The sequence below is a fragment of the Molothrus aeneus genome, chromosome 14 (assembly GCF_037042795.1).
Source record: "Molothrus aeneus isolate 106 chromosome 14, BPBGC_Maene_1.0, whole genome shotgun sequence".
NCBI classification, from domain to species: domain Eukaryota; kingdom Metazoa; phylum Chordata; class Aves; order Passeriformes; family Icteridae; genus Molothrus; species Molothrus aeneus.
This window is the reverse complement of record NC_089659.1, coordinates 13326595-13346298: the sequence shown is the minus strand read 5'-3', so window position 1 is coordinate 13346298 and position 19704 is coordinate 13326595. Positions and strand designations below refer to the sequence as shown.

Genomic DNA, 19704 nt, shown 5'->3' with positions numbered 1-19704 from the left:
ACAGCTACAGGAAAGAGATAGAAAATTAGCAACCCTTCCTCTTCTCTATTTGGGGAATTACCATAGTTCCATCAGCCTAAACACTGCTAAAGCTTGCCAGTGCCAGAGCACATTAAAGAGCTTCCTGCTGCCAAGGACAGTATTGTCAAGAGTGATAGGTCCTGCACAGACAGAAACTCTTGCATGGCAGAGATATTCTTCCAGCCCCAGAGCAGCTGCAGCCAAAGAAAGCTCCCTTTGACCAGCAAAAGCTTTCCAAAGGCCCATGCCACCATTACCCTCTCCTGCCATGGTGTTAAGCAATCTACAAGAGAGACACTTAAAAGACAGTGGTATCTACAGCCACCTATGTGCAGCATCTTTTCAGGTATTTTAATATTTCCCATATACCTTCAAGTCTCGCTTTCTGCCCCACTGTGTTTGCAAATAAATTTTACTAGCAGCAGTAATTGTTAGGTTTCTGAATAAATCCTCCTAATAGTGTGCTATAAGAACTTCCTGAGATGAAAACGTGTAGCTGCATATGGCAGGACAAACAGGAAAGACTGATACTGTCACACTCAGCAACGGATGTATTGCCTGTGCTAATGCCCCAGTGCTTTGAGCAGCACGAGAGGTAGAAAAGACAATTCTGTTTGTCACAAGTTGGGACAGGAATAGAGTACTAGGAAATTCATGTCAGAATAATAAGTGGAGTCAGCACAACAGAGTATCGACCTCTACAAAACCCTGACCCTGAGCTAAAGCTTCTTTCCTCCCTGCATTTCCTGTATGCATGGAAGCTGTTGTACCCTGCTGGGCTGGAGGCTTCAAGATATTCCCTGCTTCCCAGCTTCAAGCCTCCAAGTGGCCTATTTCTGGAGAAAGTATCATAAGGAAAATTTATACTTTATTGCAAATTTGACTGGTACAGAACAGAAGCAAGCTCAATTAAAAAGAAATTCCGGACCAACCTTTATAGCCTCTGCACTGAAAGGCACCAGTTTACCCAGCAGTTACTCCATGTAAAAATACTAAACCAATACCATGCACCAGTTCCAACCTGGGAAGCACATCAAATCCAGCTGGAGCTGCAGGAACTAAGATCTCATAAAGCACCTTAATAAAAAAAGCTGCCCAGTTTTGGCTTTTTAGCAAGATCAGCAGCAATATGGTGAGTTTAACAAAAAGTGTCCCCGTTTCTCAGACCATGCAAGTGGAGCAGAGTGCTCTGCAGTGCTGCACTTCCCTTCCCACCACTGCTCAGCCTGCACAGCCCACTGCAAGGACAGCAGAGCTTTGCAATGCCTTGGAGGGGAACCAGAGGTGATGCCCCACACCTCAGCACCAGCCATACTCACAGACATCTGGCTCCTTCCTGAGTGCCAGCACCCTGCTGAAACAGCCCTGGCTCCTCTGTGTCAGGGTGAGGCTGGGATCGGGTCATGTGAAAGCGCTTGCAATTTCTCAAAGGATTACACTTTATTAACCAAGCCCCCTTCCAGCAGTCTTAAAGGGCCTTTTCATACCTCTAAGCTCATCAGGGAACAGAACAGCAGCAGGGACACCCCAGGCACCACACTGCAGACACCAGAGAGAGGTTAACCCTCCTTCCCAGCTCTCTGCACCAGCCCCATCCTGCTCTGCTGGGGACACAGCACTCGTCATTTGACTGGAGCACAGGCCATGCAGTAAGTCCACAGGAGGCATCCCATCCCACCCCACTATTGAATAAAGCTACCACCCAAGGGGAAAGCCTGCCATGGTACTTGTGGTACCAGTGAGCCAAAAGTAAAACTCACATCCTATGGAGTGTGTGGCTTTCTTCTGGTACCTAAATACAGCTGTAGCAGGAATGCACCCTTTAAAGCATCCCTAATGACTTTAGCATGGAGCCTGAAGACACAGAGCAGTGAAGGGACAGCTCCTACTACCCAGCTTCACAAATTTCTCTTGTGAGCAACAGAATTCAGGCTAAATCCAACAAATTTGTGCTCATATGGTCTTATTCCTTCCTTGTGAAGGAGCAGGGCAGCAAGCCAGCTTGGACTGAGAAGCTGCTGTGGAGCCACACCTGAGCACAGTCACACCAGAGCTGTGTCCCCACCACCAGCAGCTGCTCTTTGTCCCCAGCAAGACAAGATGGCTCATGTGGGCAACAAACCACAGCACCCACACAGCTTCAGGAGCCACGCTACTGGGGACAGGAAGAGGAAGCAGGCCAGAGCACCAGCCTGCAAGATCAAGAAAGTTCACGACTTTGAGAAACCTGCTTGCAAAAATTGTATAGAGAAAGGCTGGAGGCACCAGCACCTAAGAAAGGGTGGAAGCAGCAGTGTCTGGGCAGACGTGCTCTGTGTCATCTGTGGCATTTAATACCTCATTGAGACACCAAGGGATGCTGCCAGGGTTTGCCCATAGCTTCCAGCAAAACTCACCTTCATAGCACCAATTTAAAAACACTGGGTAGGGGGGAAACAGTTACATCACATCAGCCATAAAAAAGATAAGCTTTCTTATGTGGAGCTTGAAAGAGCAGAGGATTTCTGCTTTACCTAACAAATAAAGGGGTTCAAAATAAGCCAATTCTGTGCCCATTCCAACTGCATTTCCATAAATTTTCTGACAAGGTTTATAGCAGTCATTGCATCCAGTGGTTGACAACCTAACCCTATTCCTGAAAAGGGTAAAGACAAGAAACTGACTGAGGTGATTAATGAGATTAGCTCAGTTGGTTAGAGCATGGTGCTAATAACATCCAAGATTGCAGTTTCAATCCCCCTACACATCATACACTTGAGAGTTGGACTTGATGATCTTTGTGGGTCCCTTCAAACTCAGAATAGTCTCTGTGTGTGTATGTGTCTGTAACTAAAAATTTGCTACAATATATAATGCTAAAGGTCAGTTTCAAAAAAGGAAACCAAGTGATTTATTCTAATATAAACCCTGTCATGCTGTAGTGTCAGAGCCCTGGAATATTTGTTTGACTGTTAATCTCAAAATATCCCTGTGTTAATTTGTACTGCTTATCTCACAGTGATGAGAAGGAAAATAAAATTCTTCCATACAGCAAGTGGTAACCAGGAATGCTTCCATTAAAAAAAAAAAAAATTAAAAATTTGTTTCCTTGAAGGTGAAGGCAGTTGCTGCCATGAAAAGGCAATGCCTACAGAGCACAGCAACACTTTATTGCATATCTGGTTCTCAAGACCAAGCATGAGAAGCCACAGCTCCCTTCCTGTTTAAGTCCTCCTCTGCATGTGATTGATACCTGGCACTCAGAGAGGCCTGAGCAGAGGATCACTAAGCAGAGTTGGAGGGGATCATCCTTGCAGGACATGTTTATCAGTCCAGAGATCAGCTATTCATACCAAGGCAGGGAGTCTACTTCAGACACCCTTATAAAGACCAGGGATTCCATTTTTTTTCTTCAAATGGTGGAGAGCAATTTCAAGATTTATTACCCTCAAGGACAGTTTCTCTTAAAAATGAGGTCTCCTTCAAACCATGTTCACAAAGTTCACAAAAAAACTTTAAAAAAGCCTGCTCCTCATGCAAAGGGTCTGTTGTCTGCAGTTGCCTTGCTTTAGATGCCTTCACTCACTCACCCTGCCCCAGCTTTGCAGCTTTCTCACTATTAATGTTGCCCTGCTCTGGAGACACTTTCCTCCATTAGCACCAGCGGGCACACACTCATAGGTGCCCTGCACAAGCACTCAAAGCCAGGGCTGTGCCAATGCTGGCTCCATAGGGCTGGAGATCTCCACATTTGAGAATTCTGGAGGTACCATTTACCCAATTTAATCAGTGATCCGATTTGGGCAGGCAACTTTTTCAGGAAGAAGGTTCTACTTTACAAACACTACTACAAAGTTATTAATTCAAACCTATTATTAAAATTCCCCTACCACCTACACATCACAGCTTCCAAAATCATTCATGATGTTTCCAGGTTTGAGAGTACTGAGCCAGTAGAAGCAGCCATGGGTGGATCCCCACCCATTTACAGTCAAGACCAGATACTTGTATGCCACTTATTACACTACTTACTCCCAACCTGGTGCAATGGATCAATTCCTCTATTTTTGCCATTTCCTTTTCCATAAATAGATTTTTCAAGCACCTCCCTTTGCTTTCCTGTAGCTGTTCCAAGTAATTAACATTGCCATTTTCTGTTTCTTTAGAGTCAGTTTGAAGAAGCCCTTGGAATAACTATTTTTGTGCCTCCTGTTTGAGCTGCTTAGAGAGAACATCCTTTACTAGTCAAAACTAGGAAATTAAAATACCATAGGGAAAATCCCCAACCCCTTTTCCTCAACATCTGGATCAGCAGGTAAAACTTGAAGCAAAATCTAGCAATGTGCAGTTGCCATCATTCAACTTTTACAATCTGTGCAGCTTTGGGTCTTGTTTTGGGGAGGTTGCTTGTTTTGTAAACACCTTTTTTTGTGCCTGTTAGAAAAGCTTTTCCCTGGAGAAGCATATACAACTATTATGGGCTCTGCACACTAATAGTAGGGTTGGCAGTTGTATTTCCCTTGTCAGACCTTAACCACATCCCTTGCTAAAGCTCTTCAACCTAAAGGCAGTTAGCAGGCAGTGGCATGTTTGAATGCCAGCCAAGTTATGGGTGACATTCCTCACACTGCTGTGTACTCCTCCCAGGCAATCCTACTCACAGGTTACAAACAAGAGGTTTGTGCCACCCCCCTTATGTTGTAGACCAAAGAAAGGTGTTATGATCCTGGCTGTGACTGCAGTCACTAGACCAGCAAAACAGTCCCTGCACTCCCTACCACCATCAGAGGCACTTCAGATTTTCTGAAAGGCTCTTAGGGAGCAATTTTCCCCCCAACCTTCCTTGTCCAGTTCTTCCCCTTCCATCCCGAAGCCAAGGGCAGGGAATTTCCCAGAACTGTTTAACACTTGCAAATACCCAGTGTGAGGGGCTGATCAGGCAAGATTGGGAGCCAGGATATGTTCCCAAAAAGTCAATGAGCTTTCCAAACATAGCATCCAGTGAATGTCTGCCAAAATCACAAGCACCTACTTTGCTGGAAGGAGCTCAAAACAAGATCAAGACAGGATGCTAACAAGACAAGTGGGACCTGCATTGAGGCATCACATGTACAGTAAGCACTTGAGGTTCATGAGCTAATAGACTAAATACTCAGTTCCTATGTAAAGGTCTCTAAATTCATCTACAGTTAAGAATTGTTTCAGAGGTAACTTGGAATCAAGGGCAAATAAAATTGCTACACTCCAACTCTCTGCTAATCACTAAAGACACTTTCCACAGGGAAGAAAGCATGAAGATAACTGCTGTGGCCAAGCTCTTCCTTCTAAAGGACTCCCATTTAGATAAAAAGTCAGAGCAAGCCTATCTTGTTTCACGTGCTTCTCTCTGGCCTTCAACTGAGAGACTCCTAGCAGTTTAGCTCTGTTACAGGGAGGGGAGCTGAACACAGGGCTGCCTGTTCTAGACACCCAGAGCACAGCCTGGGTGTGGCACATCAAGTTCTTGGCCAGCTCACAGCCCTCACTGAACCTCTGAACAATGGCCAGACTTCTAGGAGCTAGAACACAGTCTTACTGTGGGATCTGACTGCCCAGACTATGAGCCATCCCTCCAAATTTAACTACATGCACAGTCAAGCATGAGCTAAAGCTGTTTCATCATCCTGTGATTTTCAGCTTTATCATTTCCAGCACGCTAGACAAATCCTGCAACTTCCTTTCAGTACAGGGTCTCATTTAGGCTGGCTAAATTTTCATATCTATTTAGGTCACAGTTCCCTAAAACACAGGATTTCCCCTAAATGGCTCAGTTCTACACTTCTTTTTAATATTCAGTTTCCCCACCCATATTTGCTTCCCTCACCAGCAACCTATTTTAGATTTTAAATAGTTCTGTTGGGACTGTCCACAGTTTATAAAAGATCAGCTTGTGATTGCTGAAGTAGTCTTTGTTATTTCAAGCTCCATCTAGTTAGGCATCTGAGCTTTCCTAATACAGAGGAGAGCAGCTAAACCACCCTGACAGCTACACCACACAGAACCCCATGTCCCAAACGGTTCCTGAAGGGGCACAGGAGCTGAGGAGAGCAGTGCCAGCACATAGAGTATCTGTATCCACCACCACAGGAAGCCATCCTGAACAACCTGCACCCTCCCAATCACTTGTCTGGGTTCATTCTTGTACTCCACAACTACATCACAAGTAGCAATTCAAAAGGGTAAATCAGGGTGGGAATAATTCTTCTGTTATTTTCTCCAACAGAATAATTTCATTGGTCCTGTTCACTACACTTACCCAGGGGCAGTGCTGCAGGCCATGGAACAGAACGTTTTGGGTACAACTGGACAAGATGGACCAGGCTATTGAACCACTCTTATTCCTCACTCCCAGGCATACCTGCTTTATCCTTTGCAGCAGCCCTGATTCACAACCCCTTGGTGAGATTTACCATCAGGCCACATATATACCTACATGCCATTAACCCCATTTTCTATTGGACTTCAGAACAGAACTGATGCAAAACTTTACAGTGGCAGCAAACCATCAAAGTTCTCAAGCAAGCAACCAAGTTGATTTAGTTCCTTCAAGGCTGAAAGTAAATCCACACTCTTGGCTTCACAATCATACACTTTCTGAAATAGACTGTTTGAAATGGGGCTATTTCAGAAAGAAAGCCTGATAAACTTCAGCTAACATCTGAGACCTAGATGCATTGATGAAGACATTGCTGAATGCCCAGGACTGTCAGTGGTCAAGTAAGACTTATTAACATAAACAGACTTCTTGTATCAACTGGGCAAGAGTAATTTCCTTACATGAACAGCAGTTTCAATATCTAGATCCTTGAGTCACCTCTACAGAGATGTTATGAACCATCTTTATATAGCCAGACATGCAGATCAGCCAAACTGTTAGTGGTCTTCCTACAGCTGCAGGTCAAAACTGGGAAACTCAACTGGGCAATAGGAAGAGAAATAGCCAGATGCTGAGTACATCTCCTGAATAGGTCAACGTACATGCAGATAAACCCTAAAAAAGGAAAGAGTAAAACTCACTAGACTAAGGAGAGGCAGGGAGCCTGAAAACCAGCCTTCTGTAAAGACCATTCAGAAGTCATCTTGAGAGCTTAGCTCTTACCCAGACCTGCAGTATAGGGTTGCTTTATGTTTTCAGGTTTTTCCATATGCTAAGGTACAGCAGCATAGGGTTGGCAGACATGAGTTCAACTTTGATCAAAGTCAGGGCTCCTTCAATGCTCCTTCATGAAGTATCTTACCCCTAACTGCACTTCACCAGAACACTTGGAGCTGTCAGAGCAGCTAACTACTCCTGCTTAGGCTTGCTGTAGAAATTGATAGATCCACATTAATGCATCTAATCACCCATCTCTATCTAAGGGAACGGCAGAGCAGCAAAATCACTTGGTTTATAAGACTGTCTGAATCCTCTCCGATCACAATTATGGTCAAATCCTTCCAAACACTGCCAAGTCAAAGCTGTCATTTGAATATGGTAAAAGCATTTAATGGCAAAGCCTATGGATTAAATCTGTCAGAACTTGAAGCAGCAAAGGAGCAGTGCAGCCTTCTGTCAGATTTTTACTTGATTATTTACCACTGTCAGAACAAACAGTAAGATAGCATTGTATTTCTGTGCATCATGCTGATGCAAGTGCTGTTCATATTGGTCTGATTTTTAGTGATTTGGAAGTTACTCAGTCACTCTCTTTGCTCTGTCTTCTTGTAGTTTCAAGATAGCACTATTATACTGATATATACTGAAAATGCTGTAAGAAATAAAATAAAATGTAAAATGCTGACATGGACCCCTTATAAAAAAAAGGATCTCTACCCTAAACTGCTGGATGTGTAAAAGGGTATTCAAACTGAGCATAATACATTGCATTGCCTCTTGCAGTCACTCTTCAATCTGAGATCTGAGATGCTTGTAACAAACCACAGAGCAAGATAAAGGAAAAAAACCCCTGAGTTGGGGGTTTTTGAGAGTTGCACTTCTGTGTGTATGGCTGTCAACACAGAACTCCAGGCAAACAGTGCAGAAGACATTGGTGTCTACAGATTTCACAGAGCCTAAGACACAAGCAGCAGCAAGACATTACAAGTAGAGTAAGAAAATTAATTTTCAGGGACTTGCTGCTGCCCAGTTTGTCATGGCTGGGTCAGAATATTATCAATTTCAGGTACAGTTTAGTGTTTAAAGCAAACCAAAAATTTTAAGTCAATACTTGGGTTTTTTTCAATACCAATTTCAGATAAGAGGGGTTCCTTGATAGCTTTTGAAGTGAAGGACTAGCATAGCAACAAAGGAAGCATGTCACCTCAGTATTACAGCAAAGAATAAGTTACAGTCCAGCTTCTGTAACAAAATCAGCACAATGGAGCTGCAGGCTGGAGGACCAAGACAACACTTATCAAAATGTTTCCTTGGCTTAGTGATAAAGCACTTCATGGTCTTAAATAATAACACTTTTCAAGCCTTCCACAGTCCCAGCCATGGACTTGGAGCTTCCTGACATTTTTAGTAATACTAGTTTTTTCTGACCCCATTGTTCAAATTACCAGCAACCTTAGAGTTTTTGAGGCGGCTCACAAAATGAGCAGTCATGGCTAACAGTTCATACAGCAGCTTCTGGTTGTCTAGGGGATTGTGAAGAGTGAAGTGATAGAACATAATCATTTTACTGCTCTCTGCTTCCAGTACTTCACCAATGCAAACAAATTCACATGTTGAGTGTGCCTCAGTGAAAATTACAAATGCTGCAACAAAAATCTAGCAGCTCAAACAGCACATTTTCAGTCATGAAGAAGAAGCCAGGTTTCTCTTTAGGCAAGCTTAGATCCTGATTTTTCACTGTAGGAGGACAACTGTAGCTACAGAACACTGAATATGAACAGATACTGGATTCAGTACATCTCAGTTGAAGCCTTCTTTGTCTATCCAAAAAAACAAATAAAGTTTATCACTTTTTCAAAAGCAGTTTTATGACTCCTTAATATTGGGATACACATCGGAATAAATGAAATAAACAGATGTTGGCAAAACAATTATTGATGCTTAAGGTTTCAATCTCATCTCGCAGACATTTCTTAACACTTGGATGCAACATACAGTAGTAACAAATAACACACTAGAGAAACAACACCCATGCCTGCTGTGCAGTGTCTCCATTAATGACTGCTGTCAAAACTTAGAGGAACATATGAATACAATGAGTAATATAATCTAGTAACATTCCTAAATGATAACTTTGCTCATTTTAAAAACAAAACACACACAAACCATCCACCAAAGCAAACACGTCACAATGTATGTTTTTATTGCTTAAACACTGAGTATTCTACTGTCTCAGGTGTGCTATAAGTGACCATATTTTTAATCCTTCCAGTTTTCCAGGCAATTTTGCTTTCTTGCAGATCTGTTTCAGAAGTCAGAGAGTAATTAAATTAGATTACAAGTTACTGGGTGCTACTGAAAGGCATTTAAAGGACATTAAAGTGTTTAAAAGACAATGCAGTCATCAGGCACAGCCAACGTGGTATGATCCTTCTACAATAAGGTCACCCACTCAATGGATGAAGGAAAGGTGGTGGATGTAGTTTTTCAGTATTTTAGTAAAGCTTTTGATACTGTCTCTCACAGCATCCTTCTGGACAAATTGTTCAGCTGCAAGATAAGGAAGCTCAAATTGTGCTGGATGAAGAAGCAGTGGAGGCAGGCTCAGAGGGCTGCAGGGAATGGGGCTGTGTCTGGCTGGCAACCAGTCAGCAGTGATGCTCCCCAGGTCTCCATAATGGGCCAGTGTGGCTCAGTATTTTTATCAAATGATGTGGTTTGCAGGAGCTGAATGCACCATTAGCAAAGGTCCTGACAATACCAGCATTGGCTGTGCTGCTGACTCACTCAAGGGACACGAGGTCTTGAAAAGGCATCCAGATAACTCAGAGCATGATTGATCAGGGCATTAAATTTAAAAAGAACAAATGCCAGATTCTGCACGTGGAGCAGAGTAATACCAGGCACAGTTCCAAAGTGGGAGAGGAGTGGGAGGAGAGCAGCCCTGCAGAAAGGGATCTGAGAATGCTGGTCAGGAGCAGGCTCAGGAGGAGCCAGCACTGTGCCCTTGGAGACAAGAGGGCAAAACACACCCTGGGGGGCATCAAACACAGCAAAACAACCAGTCCAAAGAGGTTATTGTTATTAAAGTGTCAACTTAATGATCTGTAAGCAAGTCCTTACTTCTAATACATATGTACAAGCCCCTCCTCTATCATTTCTGACTAATAGGATTGTTTTCATACAAGATGTATTGGACCACCAAGTTCTGTGTGGGTTTTGCATTAAAACTTTTTACTGGGCAATCTGATATTGCTTGAATTTGTCAGCAGTGGAACTGCCTTGTTTCTTACAGTGTGCCTTAAGAACCATTTGCTGACATTCTGCAAGTCCTGTAGACTACAATTGTCAGGAAGATATCCAGTTCTGGATTTTAACAGAGAAAAAAAAAATTATACACAACCAAAACCTTCTTGTCCATCCAGAAAACTGCCTGAAAAGACATTTAGCATATTGAAGAACTATTTTTTTTTTGTCCTCTGAGTATACTGTTCTGGCAAAGTGAATTTAAAAAATAAAATCTATGCCATATTCATATTCTTAGAGACATTATGAATGAAAAGCCACACCTCTGGGGGATGGAAGATATCAAGTATCCTGACACTTCATCCTAATCATTTCTCTGGCAGTTCAGTTTCTGCACTGTAACCAAGCACAATGGAACTCTGGGCTAACTTTTTCCTTGCCATATCTTTTCAACTGTACTGTGCAGTTGAAAAGCTACGGCAAGGAAAAAGTTAGCCCAGAGTTCCAGAGTAAACCTAGAATGTTATGCTTTATTAGCCTATACTATATAAAACCAAATACATTTATTAAATGCTGTGACCAAGTGGTTGATCAGATTGTAATAGCGGATTTTTCCTGTACTAAGTCACTTCACCACCATAACTAAATTCCCAATCAAGAGAGGAAAAATGCTCTCATAAGGGCCTACAAAGGAGAATAGTAAATATCAGTGATATATAGAGACAGGAAAGACTTGTTTCTGGCTGCAGAAAGTCATCAGTTTACAGCTGGACTCAAAGGTCTTTTCAATCCAAACTGATTCTATGATTCCATCTCAAGAACATAAGAAGGTATACAATGGCAGAGGAACTGTTCTCCAATATGTTACATGTAAAATTCTCCAATATCAATTTAACAACCCCACTGCCCCACCAAAAAAAAAAAAAAAAAAAAAAAAGAAAGAAGACAATGAAAAATACAAAATACAAGAAAGTTTTTACAATATTCACCCTTCAGGATACTAAAATTCTGTCCCTGAGAACCTTCCTCTAGGAAATAAACAAGCTGACAAAGACAACTAGAAATTTGCAAGAATGCCTTGCAAAGCTCAGTCTGGACCATGGCACTTGATTCACTGCTTCAGGTATTCTTTCTAACTCTTCTGAGATTTCCTTTTACTCTACACAGAATCACAGCTGGCAGAGAAAGGAGTGTCTCTTCCCTCTTCTAGTCCGTCATCTCATTCTTGCCTAATTACATGTTTCTCTACAGAGCTGATCAGGTTCAGAGCTTTTCATTCATTCCTCCTTCAGGGGCACTCCTCTGCCCTTTCCCATAGCTATTCATCAACCAGCAACAGCCAAAGGGAAAGAGGCTTGGCATGGCCAAGTACTCCTCTGCCTTAGCCTGGCAATCGGATGAGAACTGATCAACGTTCTTTCCTCCATACTTTGTACCTTTCAATAGGTTCCTCAGCTACTACTGTAGCTTCAGAGATGTTAGAACAACTAGGAAAAAGCATTCTGCAGGAGTCATGCCTTTAAAAACATTTTCAAAGGATGTTTTTTCTCCATTTAAGTTCAACAAACTGCTATACAAAGTCGAGGAGTTTCTGACTGCCCCACTACTGCCCTGGAGGATCACACATTCAGAGAAGTGAATATATCCTTTCACAGCTGCACAGGAAGGAAGCAGCACTAGATCACCTACCTATTGATAGCCACAGTTGCTGCAGCCATAATTTTTTCTTGCCAATATAAGGCCCAAACTTCTGCAATTTCAGGTTCTAAACCCCTGAACAGTTGTAGATGAGCCTGTGGTCTTACAACCACCAAGCCTGCCAGTGACTGTCTCTCCCTCTCTCCTTGCCAAGTATTTGTTTTAAACACTACTCTAAGAGTCAGCATTAGCTACTGGACTCAGAAGGGTGAGGTTTATGCCCACAACTTCCAAAACACTTGAATGCTCCACCTAGAAACAGGCACAGGAACGTTACAGAGATGTGCTTGAAAGAGTGGCCTTCCATCAACCTAGAGACTTCAGCCTCATTTGGAAGTTTCAGATGGGATAAAAACAAACTTTTAACTCAATATTATTGGCTGCACTGTGCAAATACCTGCTGTTCCCAAATACCCCTAGGGAAAAAGCAAGCAATTAACTGGCTGCTTACTATTGCTCTTAATTTACATCAGTTAATTGCCCTGGATTATTCCTGGGTAGAGAGAGATTTCCTCTTTTCCAATAGTGTGACTACAGCAACAGAGAGCTGGTTTCTGGTATAATCACTGAGCAAACAGACAAAAGGGAAACGGGACACTGGAATGATAGAGATCCAAGGAGTTGAAATCTTGGAGCTCTTTTCAAACAAACCCCATTGTAGTTCTCAGAACAGTGATTAAGCACAGATAACAGCTTTATTGTGCAAATTCAGGGAGGCCCTCTTGCTGCACAGAAGGGGAAAAAAAAAAAAATGAAGTCAGCCAAATAAGGTTGCTTGAGCTGCACCGAGCCAGGAAAGAGTCCAGAAGATGACGCAGCCAGAGGAAGCTTTTAGTCAGTTTCCTTCAGAGGCTGGAGCAGAGCCAGAGCCACCTCTGAGGAGGAAGAGGGGCTTCTCTGTGGAGCAGCCATTGACCAGCAGGGACGTGGCCAGGCCACAGCCCCAGCAGGGTGCTGACCCCAGGCACATCCAGTGTCACAAGCAGAAGGTACATGAATCCTTCCCTTTCAGTTCATCAGCTCTTTCAAGCAGCTACTGGGGACTTAGTGAGCTTTTTGAGGAGAATTTCACTTCAGACTAGACATTATACATAAAACAACTGAACCAAGTTTCCTCTAGAGGCAGAGATGCCATTTCCTTTCAAAATAAATGAGTCCATATAAAGACATCTTATGAACAATCCTCATGACTAAAGCAAGAATTGTAACGAAACTTCAGGGGTGACTAATCACACAAGGTGGAATCACCCAAGGAAATGCCCTGAAGGTTTAAAAAAGATGCTGTTTGTAGTTGTTATGGTGACAGGATATTTACAAGAAGCAAGTGATGGTAAACCCCTGATAGGAGGCACCCTGTTCCCCATGGGATTCTTACAGCAGAAGCAGCAGACCTAAAGCTCTGCTGGGGCCTCTTTTATGGGGTGCACCTCACCAACCTGCAGCTTGCTCAGCTGCCTCAGGCAACAAATCAAGAGGGCAAAAATTAAATAAAGGACTCAACTAAGATGTTTAATCTTCTAAAAATGATAAGCACTCTTATACGTAATATTGTCACCTTGAAGTTTTATGAACTGGATCATGACTACCAGTTCAGACCAGGCACTTGGAACAGTTCTTGCTCACAACAGTGTAAAACCACTATAACTGATGGGGTTTGCCCTGTCAGGGGTAGGGCTTGCCATAAGATGAGAAGGAAGATTTTACCAGTATGTAAAAACAAAGTGAATATTTGTTTCTCATCAATGGTGTACTTTAAATCCCTGTTTAACTTTAATATAGAAGGCCTAAAAGTACCAAACAGAAGCTTTTGCTCACTGTCCAGCTTAATTGCTTCACCTGACATGAAGTAAAACCTTGCTATTCTTGCAGAATCTAGGGACCAAGCTGTTGAATACAATACAAACTAAGGTGCAAAGGCCTTTCCTGTTTTGCAAAATCCCATGGTAGGTATAAAGCTACAGATAATTCACTGCTTCCCAGTTTCAGTGGTTTACCTGCTTCCACTGTAAACTCAGCATGTTTTAGCTATTGCTGCTTCTGAACGACAAGTCATCTGAAAATCACCAACAGGGGAAACACTTCCATATAAAAAAGTCTTTGGCATTCAAACACACCTCTTTACAGCAAGTCATATTTCTGATGGCATTAGAAGAAACATATAATGGATTGAGTTTGCCTAACAAGTTAGCACACATGTAAAACTTGGATCAGTGTCACCAAGCTTCCCAAGCTGTACTGAGTGAGGAAAGGAAGAGACAGCACCAATGGGCCAGTCATGAAATAAGACAGAAAGCATCTACAATGCTTCTGGAATTCCTTCATAGCACAACAGGATGAGGAGAGAAGTGCCTACAGGATGAGGAGAGAAGTGCCTATCTATTAAAGTCACAGTTTTCATCACTATCCTTTTCCTCCTCAAGACATCAAGCAAATTCCACTAGAGGAAAAAAATTAAAAACAATCCAAACAACTGTAGCATTCTACTCATAGTTGCCATCTTGTTGCAGCATTTGGTAGCAAGTAGCCACAGACAAAAGAAACTAATTAACCAGAGGATTCTCCTGATACACACTGCAATCCATCAGTTACTTTTCTTCTAACCAGAACCTTGAAGCTCCAAAGAGCAATGGAAAAAAAACTTCTAGGACCTTTTGAGTTTTGCTGGGAATTAGGACCATCAATTCAAACTACAGACAGGGTCCCTAAAGATCCTAATAACTATTGCTTAGCTTGAAGCTAAGCAATAGTTATAATAACTATAAGACTTACAACAGCTAAGCAAGTTATAATAACACTCAGCTTCAAACTAAGGTATAATAAAGCCTGGACTGGTACCTTTTCCCTTATTACCTTCTAAAATTTCTGCATTCACAAGACTCGCTTTGATTAAAGCCCTTTCTCTGCAATGTTACCTAAAACAGAACTGCCCAAGTGCTGGTGACTGGACTGTTGAGTGCACACCTCTCATGTGATGAATGCTCCTGTTTCACCTTCAATGGCCCATCCATTCACAGAGCAAGCACATGCATGGGCAAAATAGTCAATGAATCCCAGAAACCTTGCACCCATCAGGCAGGGAGAGATCAGAGCCTACTCATGGCAAATAAACAGACTGCACACAAATGGAGGAGAGACTTCTCAGAGCTTGACAACAGCTCATTTTTAGGACTCAACTACTTCCACCCTCTGCAATACAAAGCATGGGGGGAATTATATGCTCTTTTTGGTGTCTGCTTAACTGTTCACACTTCACAAACTTTGCAGAGCACAACATATTTAAACCAGAGCTGTACCATTAGATTAAACAGGGAAGGTTTCCTATTGAGAGTATGGCAAGATCAGCAGGCTGATGCATGATGGACTTTCCACACAGCCTACAAAGCCTCCAGCAACCAAACCCCCCCATTACATGTCACAACAGCAAATCATGTGCACTAGTTCAAAGGTTACCAGAGTTAATCTTGGATTCTTATTAATAGTGCTACACAGCCTAGTGTCACTCATAGCAAGCCTCCCATAACAAAATGGAAATCTCCAGCTACATGTGCTAACATTTAGCCTAGCTTGAGGAGGTGTAGAGACTCAGAACTCAACAGGTTTTGCTGCTTAAGCCATGCAGCAGCATGTTTCTGTAAGCCTGTTGAGATGAATGATAAGAGCTACCAACCAAGTGGTTTTGACACAAATGCTTTTCCTGCCCAGCCAGAACTGTTCCCTAGAACATTTCCTCCATCTGTCTTCTTCACAATGGATTTATTTTTGTGATGAAGCCCACATAAACCTACATTTAACTGCCCAGGTTTCACCCACATTTGACCTTGATTTTTTTTCCTTGACTAAGGAAAATCGCTTGCTAATTAAGCAGCTATTAACAAATCTTAAGCTAGCACAGTAGTAGTCATGTTTATTTCACATGAAGAACTGATTACACAGTTATGCCAGCATATCCTGTTCCTGTAAACCAAAGATCAAGAAATAATGTTTCAAATATTATTTCAGTTGGGTCCGTAACTAGACCAGATGAGGCAGGAAACCAAAGGCTGATACAGCAGCAGGCCCTGCAGCTCTGTACTGCAACAGGCACAGACACTGAACTGCTCTCTTCAGTGTGCAACACAAAGCATTACACCAAAACACTTGCATTTCTCTATCTGCTCCAGTTTTTAAAAGCTCCGAAAGCAGAACTGCTCTGTCAAAACCAGAACTGCTATGTCAAAACCAGAAAGCAGCAGACTGAGAAGGTGAATCCAGCCCAGGGTGTGTCTGGGAGGCTGAACGAGCACCTCACAGCCAGCTCAGATTCAGCCTGGTGCTGGGAACTCCCCCCCACAAGCCACTCTTGTTCAGGATTTCTTGGCTGATCCACACTAAAAAAAGTCACCCATCATGACTGTAAACTCTATGGCTAAAAGGTCTCAAGCACAGAAGTCCCCTGACTTGTGCTATTTCTGTTAATCTTACTGAACTTGTTGTATGTTAGCTTTTTTAGTAAGCAAATCTTCACTAATCACTAATATTTGATGGAAGGCCTTTCTAAAGCTTAAGAAAATACTGTCTTAACCTTGAAGAGGCTGAGGTTTGATATCCTTTAATATGTTGATGTTTAATTAATAATAACCATCATCTAGCTATCCATGCTATCAGAGATGGAATTTAAGACATCAGGAAAAGTAGCTGTCAATCAAATAAGCATTCAATACCTAGAGTAAAAAAAGTAAACTATTAAAAGAAAATCACAGCAGATTTCATTTCAATTTCTGTTTGCACAGAAGTGAGTTTTTGTTTGGATTTGTTTTTTTCCTGTCCTTTATGTAAACCACAGGCTCTTAGCTTAAACATTAGATTTTCTTAGGCCATTACCGATCACTCCGGTACGGAAACATCCAGAGACTTCCAGCCTGCTCCTTCCTGTTTTATCAATGAAGGGCTGGGACTAATTCTTTCGCTCCAACCAGGAGAAATTAAATGGAAAAACCCCATGCTCCTCATTAGTCACCGAACTCCTGCTGCGAGGAGAGTCAAGTACGGACTTGACTAGACTTTCTAAAGTACCAAAATCTCCTCGGCCAAGAAATACCTCGAGTCAAGCTGGGACAAGGTTCCCTGGCAACCCAAACTGACTAAGCGCAAGTTGTGAAAACCCCAACTTCTCCTCTTCGGGGAGCGCACGAGGCGGCCATAGCAGCCGCCCGCTCCCTCCGGGCTCTCGGGAGCCTCGCCCCGCTGCCCCCCCCGGCCCGGGCGCACACGCGGGCGGGCGGCGCCGCCGCCGAGCTCCGCCGGACATTTTAGGGCGGAGAGGCGGCCCCGCCGCGCCGAGACCCCGCGCTCCAGGCGCGGCCCCTCGGGCGGGGGAGCACAAGATGGAGGGGCTGGGCGGGAGGCTCCGCTCTGCGGGACTCCTCCGTGCCCCTCGCCGCTCCCTGCGGGGCGGCCGCCGCCGGCCGGGGCGCAGCCGAACCCGGGCGGGAGGAGCCCCCAGGCCGCGCCCGCCCGGCCCCGCGCACCCGCCCGGAGCCCGCGGCGGGGCCTCCGTGCTGCCCCGCGCCGGCGGCACCCACCGTTTTCGGCATCTTCCCGGCGGGCTGGGCACGGCCGTCGCTCCTCCTGCGCCGGTGGGGATCCGTACGGGCTCCTCGCTGCTTCTAACGGGACTCCGCGCCTCTCCGCCCGGCCAGGCCCCGCCCGGCCCCGCCCGGCCGCCTCCGTGCGGGGCTGGAGCCGCGGCGCCCCCGCCCCGGGAAGGCCGAGCCGGGGCGGCGTGGGAGGGGCGCGGCGCGGGGGCTGCGGCGCGCTCCCATCGGGGCTGGAGCCGAGGGCTTCCAGCGCCCAGAGACAGCCCCGGCCGCAGAAGTTTATGCGCGGATCATTGGGACTTCTGGTCCTTGATAAAAGCATTGTTTAAGAAAATAATGCTGTTTCGTCGGCGATTGCACTGTTCAAAGTAAGACCGCAGCACTGACCTGTGACCAGTGCTTCTGTCCCTTGTGAGCCAGAGCTGTGTGCACACAGGTGCAGCTCAGCCCCGGCTCCTCGGCCCGTGCTGTGGCCAGTCAGTGTGCTGTTCCGTGCAAAGTTTTCACAGCCATCTGTTTGACTAAAAAGTACACTTCCAGCTTGTACCGAAAATCACGCTGTGATAAGCCAGTCTCCGTAAAAGAGGCAGAGGAGTCCTGCAACTTTATTCGAATAAAGGGAGAGAGTCCACTGGAACACACACACACACATCCCCAGGGTTTTTTCTCTCCAGGTTTTGGAGAGCGCAGCCTCCCTTTATCCTGAACTCCCGGCCGCACGTTGCCCTCTTTCTTTCTCCATTGGCTGAGGTACCAGGAAGGCACAGCCTTCCCAAACTGCCTACCCCGTATTCCCCCTTGAACCTGTCATTTTATCCCAAAGTTCAGAAACTCAAACTTGGGCAGACCCACTTGATTGTTTCAGGAGCCAAGCTGCCTGGGATCTGCAACAAACCTACTGCCCAAAGTCAGTAGAGACATTAAGACCCATTTCAAAGCTGTTAACATCCATACCTTCACCCATCGAATTGTTTGTAAACACATTAGCACACAGCTTCCCTCTCAAGTTCCAGATGCTTCAAAAGCCCAAGGGACTGTGGCTCCCTGAAGTTTGGCATGTAACGTCTGGTCTTCAAGGCTTCTCCAAGGCCACACCCACAATCACAGAATATAAATGATCAACCAAATTCAAGGATAAAAATAGCAGAGGACCAGTGGCAGGCCATCCACCAAAGCTTCTCTTGCTATCTCTGTTTTGCAACCACTGATGGAAGGAATCAAGGTTCAGCATTTTCATGGGGATTTAAAGAAGCTATCTCATCTCATTTGGGACTTTGAATATAACTTTCATGCAGCAAACTAAAGCCTATTTTCTCCCAGGAAATTAGAAGTCATTCTTTTTAAAGTTAACAGTGTCCAGAAGAAGGAAATTAAATAAATGTAATGTCTTGTTTTTAAAGAAAATAGGAGCATACCACTTTTTTTTCTTGACTTTGTGTCTTCTTGTCAAGTCTGTTAAACATTTTTGTCTGGCAACAGGGTCCAGGCACTTTGTTTGCTTCAGCTGAATATGCAGGTTTCACTTAAAGTAGAATCTCTATGCTGTGCCTACATAGGAAAAATCATGAGTATAATTGGATTGATGTAAACTGGTGTCACAGGGTGCCTAAGAGGCTGTTTTACAAAGTTTTCTTGCTTCTTTGTCTCCTTTTTACATTGAGACTTTCTTAGACAAGGTCAAACAAGACTGGTTATACTTATTTCCTACAGAAATAGATACTGACAGAAGACATACAGAATAATAAAGTCACTTGCTTGTGATTTTTTTGCCAGATTTGGATACAGAAATGTTAGGTGTGAGCCTTCTCCCTAAATTCAAGAGACTCTGTGGAAATTTCTTTTATGCTAGCAACATATATGGTGGGGAGAGCCCAGTTCTGCTTCTATTGAAACTTCTATACTAACATTCCTTCATAAGACTTAAGTAATTGTTTGGAGAATTCCATTAATCTTTTTGTAAAGGTGATAAAACTTTGTATGATAAAAGTCTAGCTATCTTTATCTTATTTGGCTGTCCCTTGCCAAATTTAAGGGGCCATAGTTTAACAT

The 19704-nt window shown here is 43.8% G+C and overlaps 1 protein-coding gene across 1 annotated transcript in view; it reads right to left on the bottom strand.

The window, feature by feature from the left end:
- Nucleotides 1–17749, bottom strand: part of MSN (moesin) — a 40731-nt gene extending 22982 nt beyond the window's left edge. Inside the window, exon 1 of the mRNA XM_066559345.1 lies at nt 17641–17749. Within this exon, the coding sequence (XP_066415442.1) occupies nt 17641–17652 (12 nt within the window). The 5' untranslated portion in view covers nt 17653–17749. The remainder of the gene's footprint in view (nt 1–17640) is intronic.
- Between the last annotated feature and the right edge of the window lie 1955 nt (nt 17750–19704).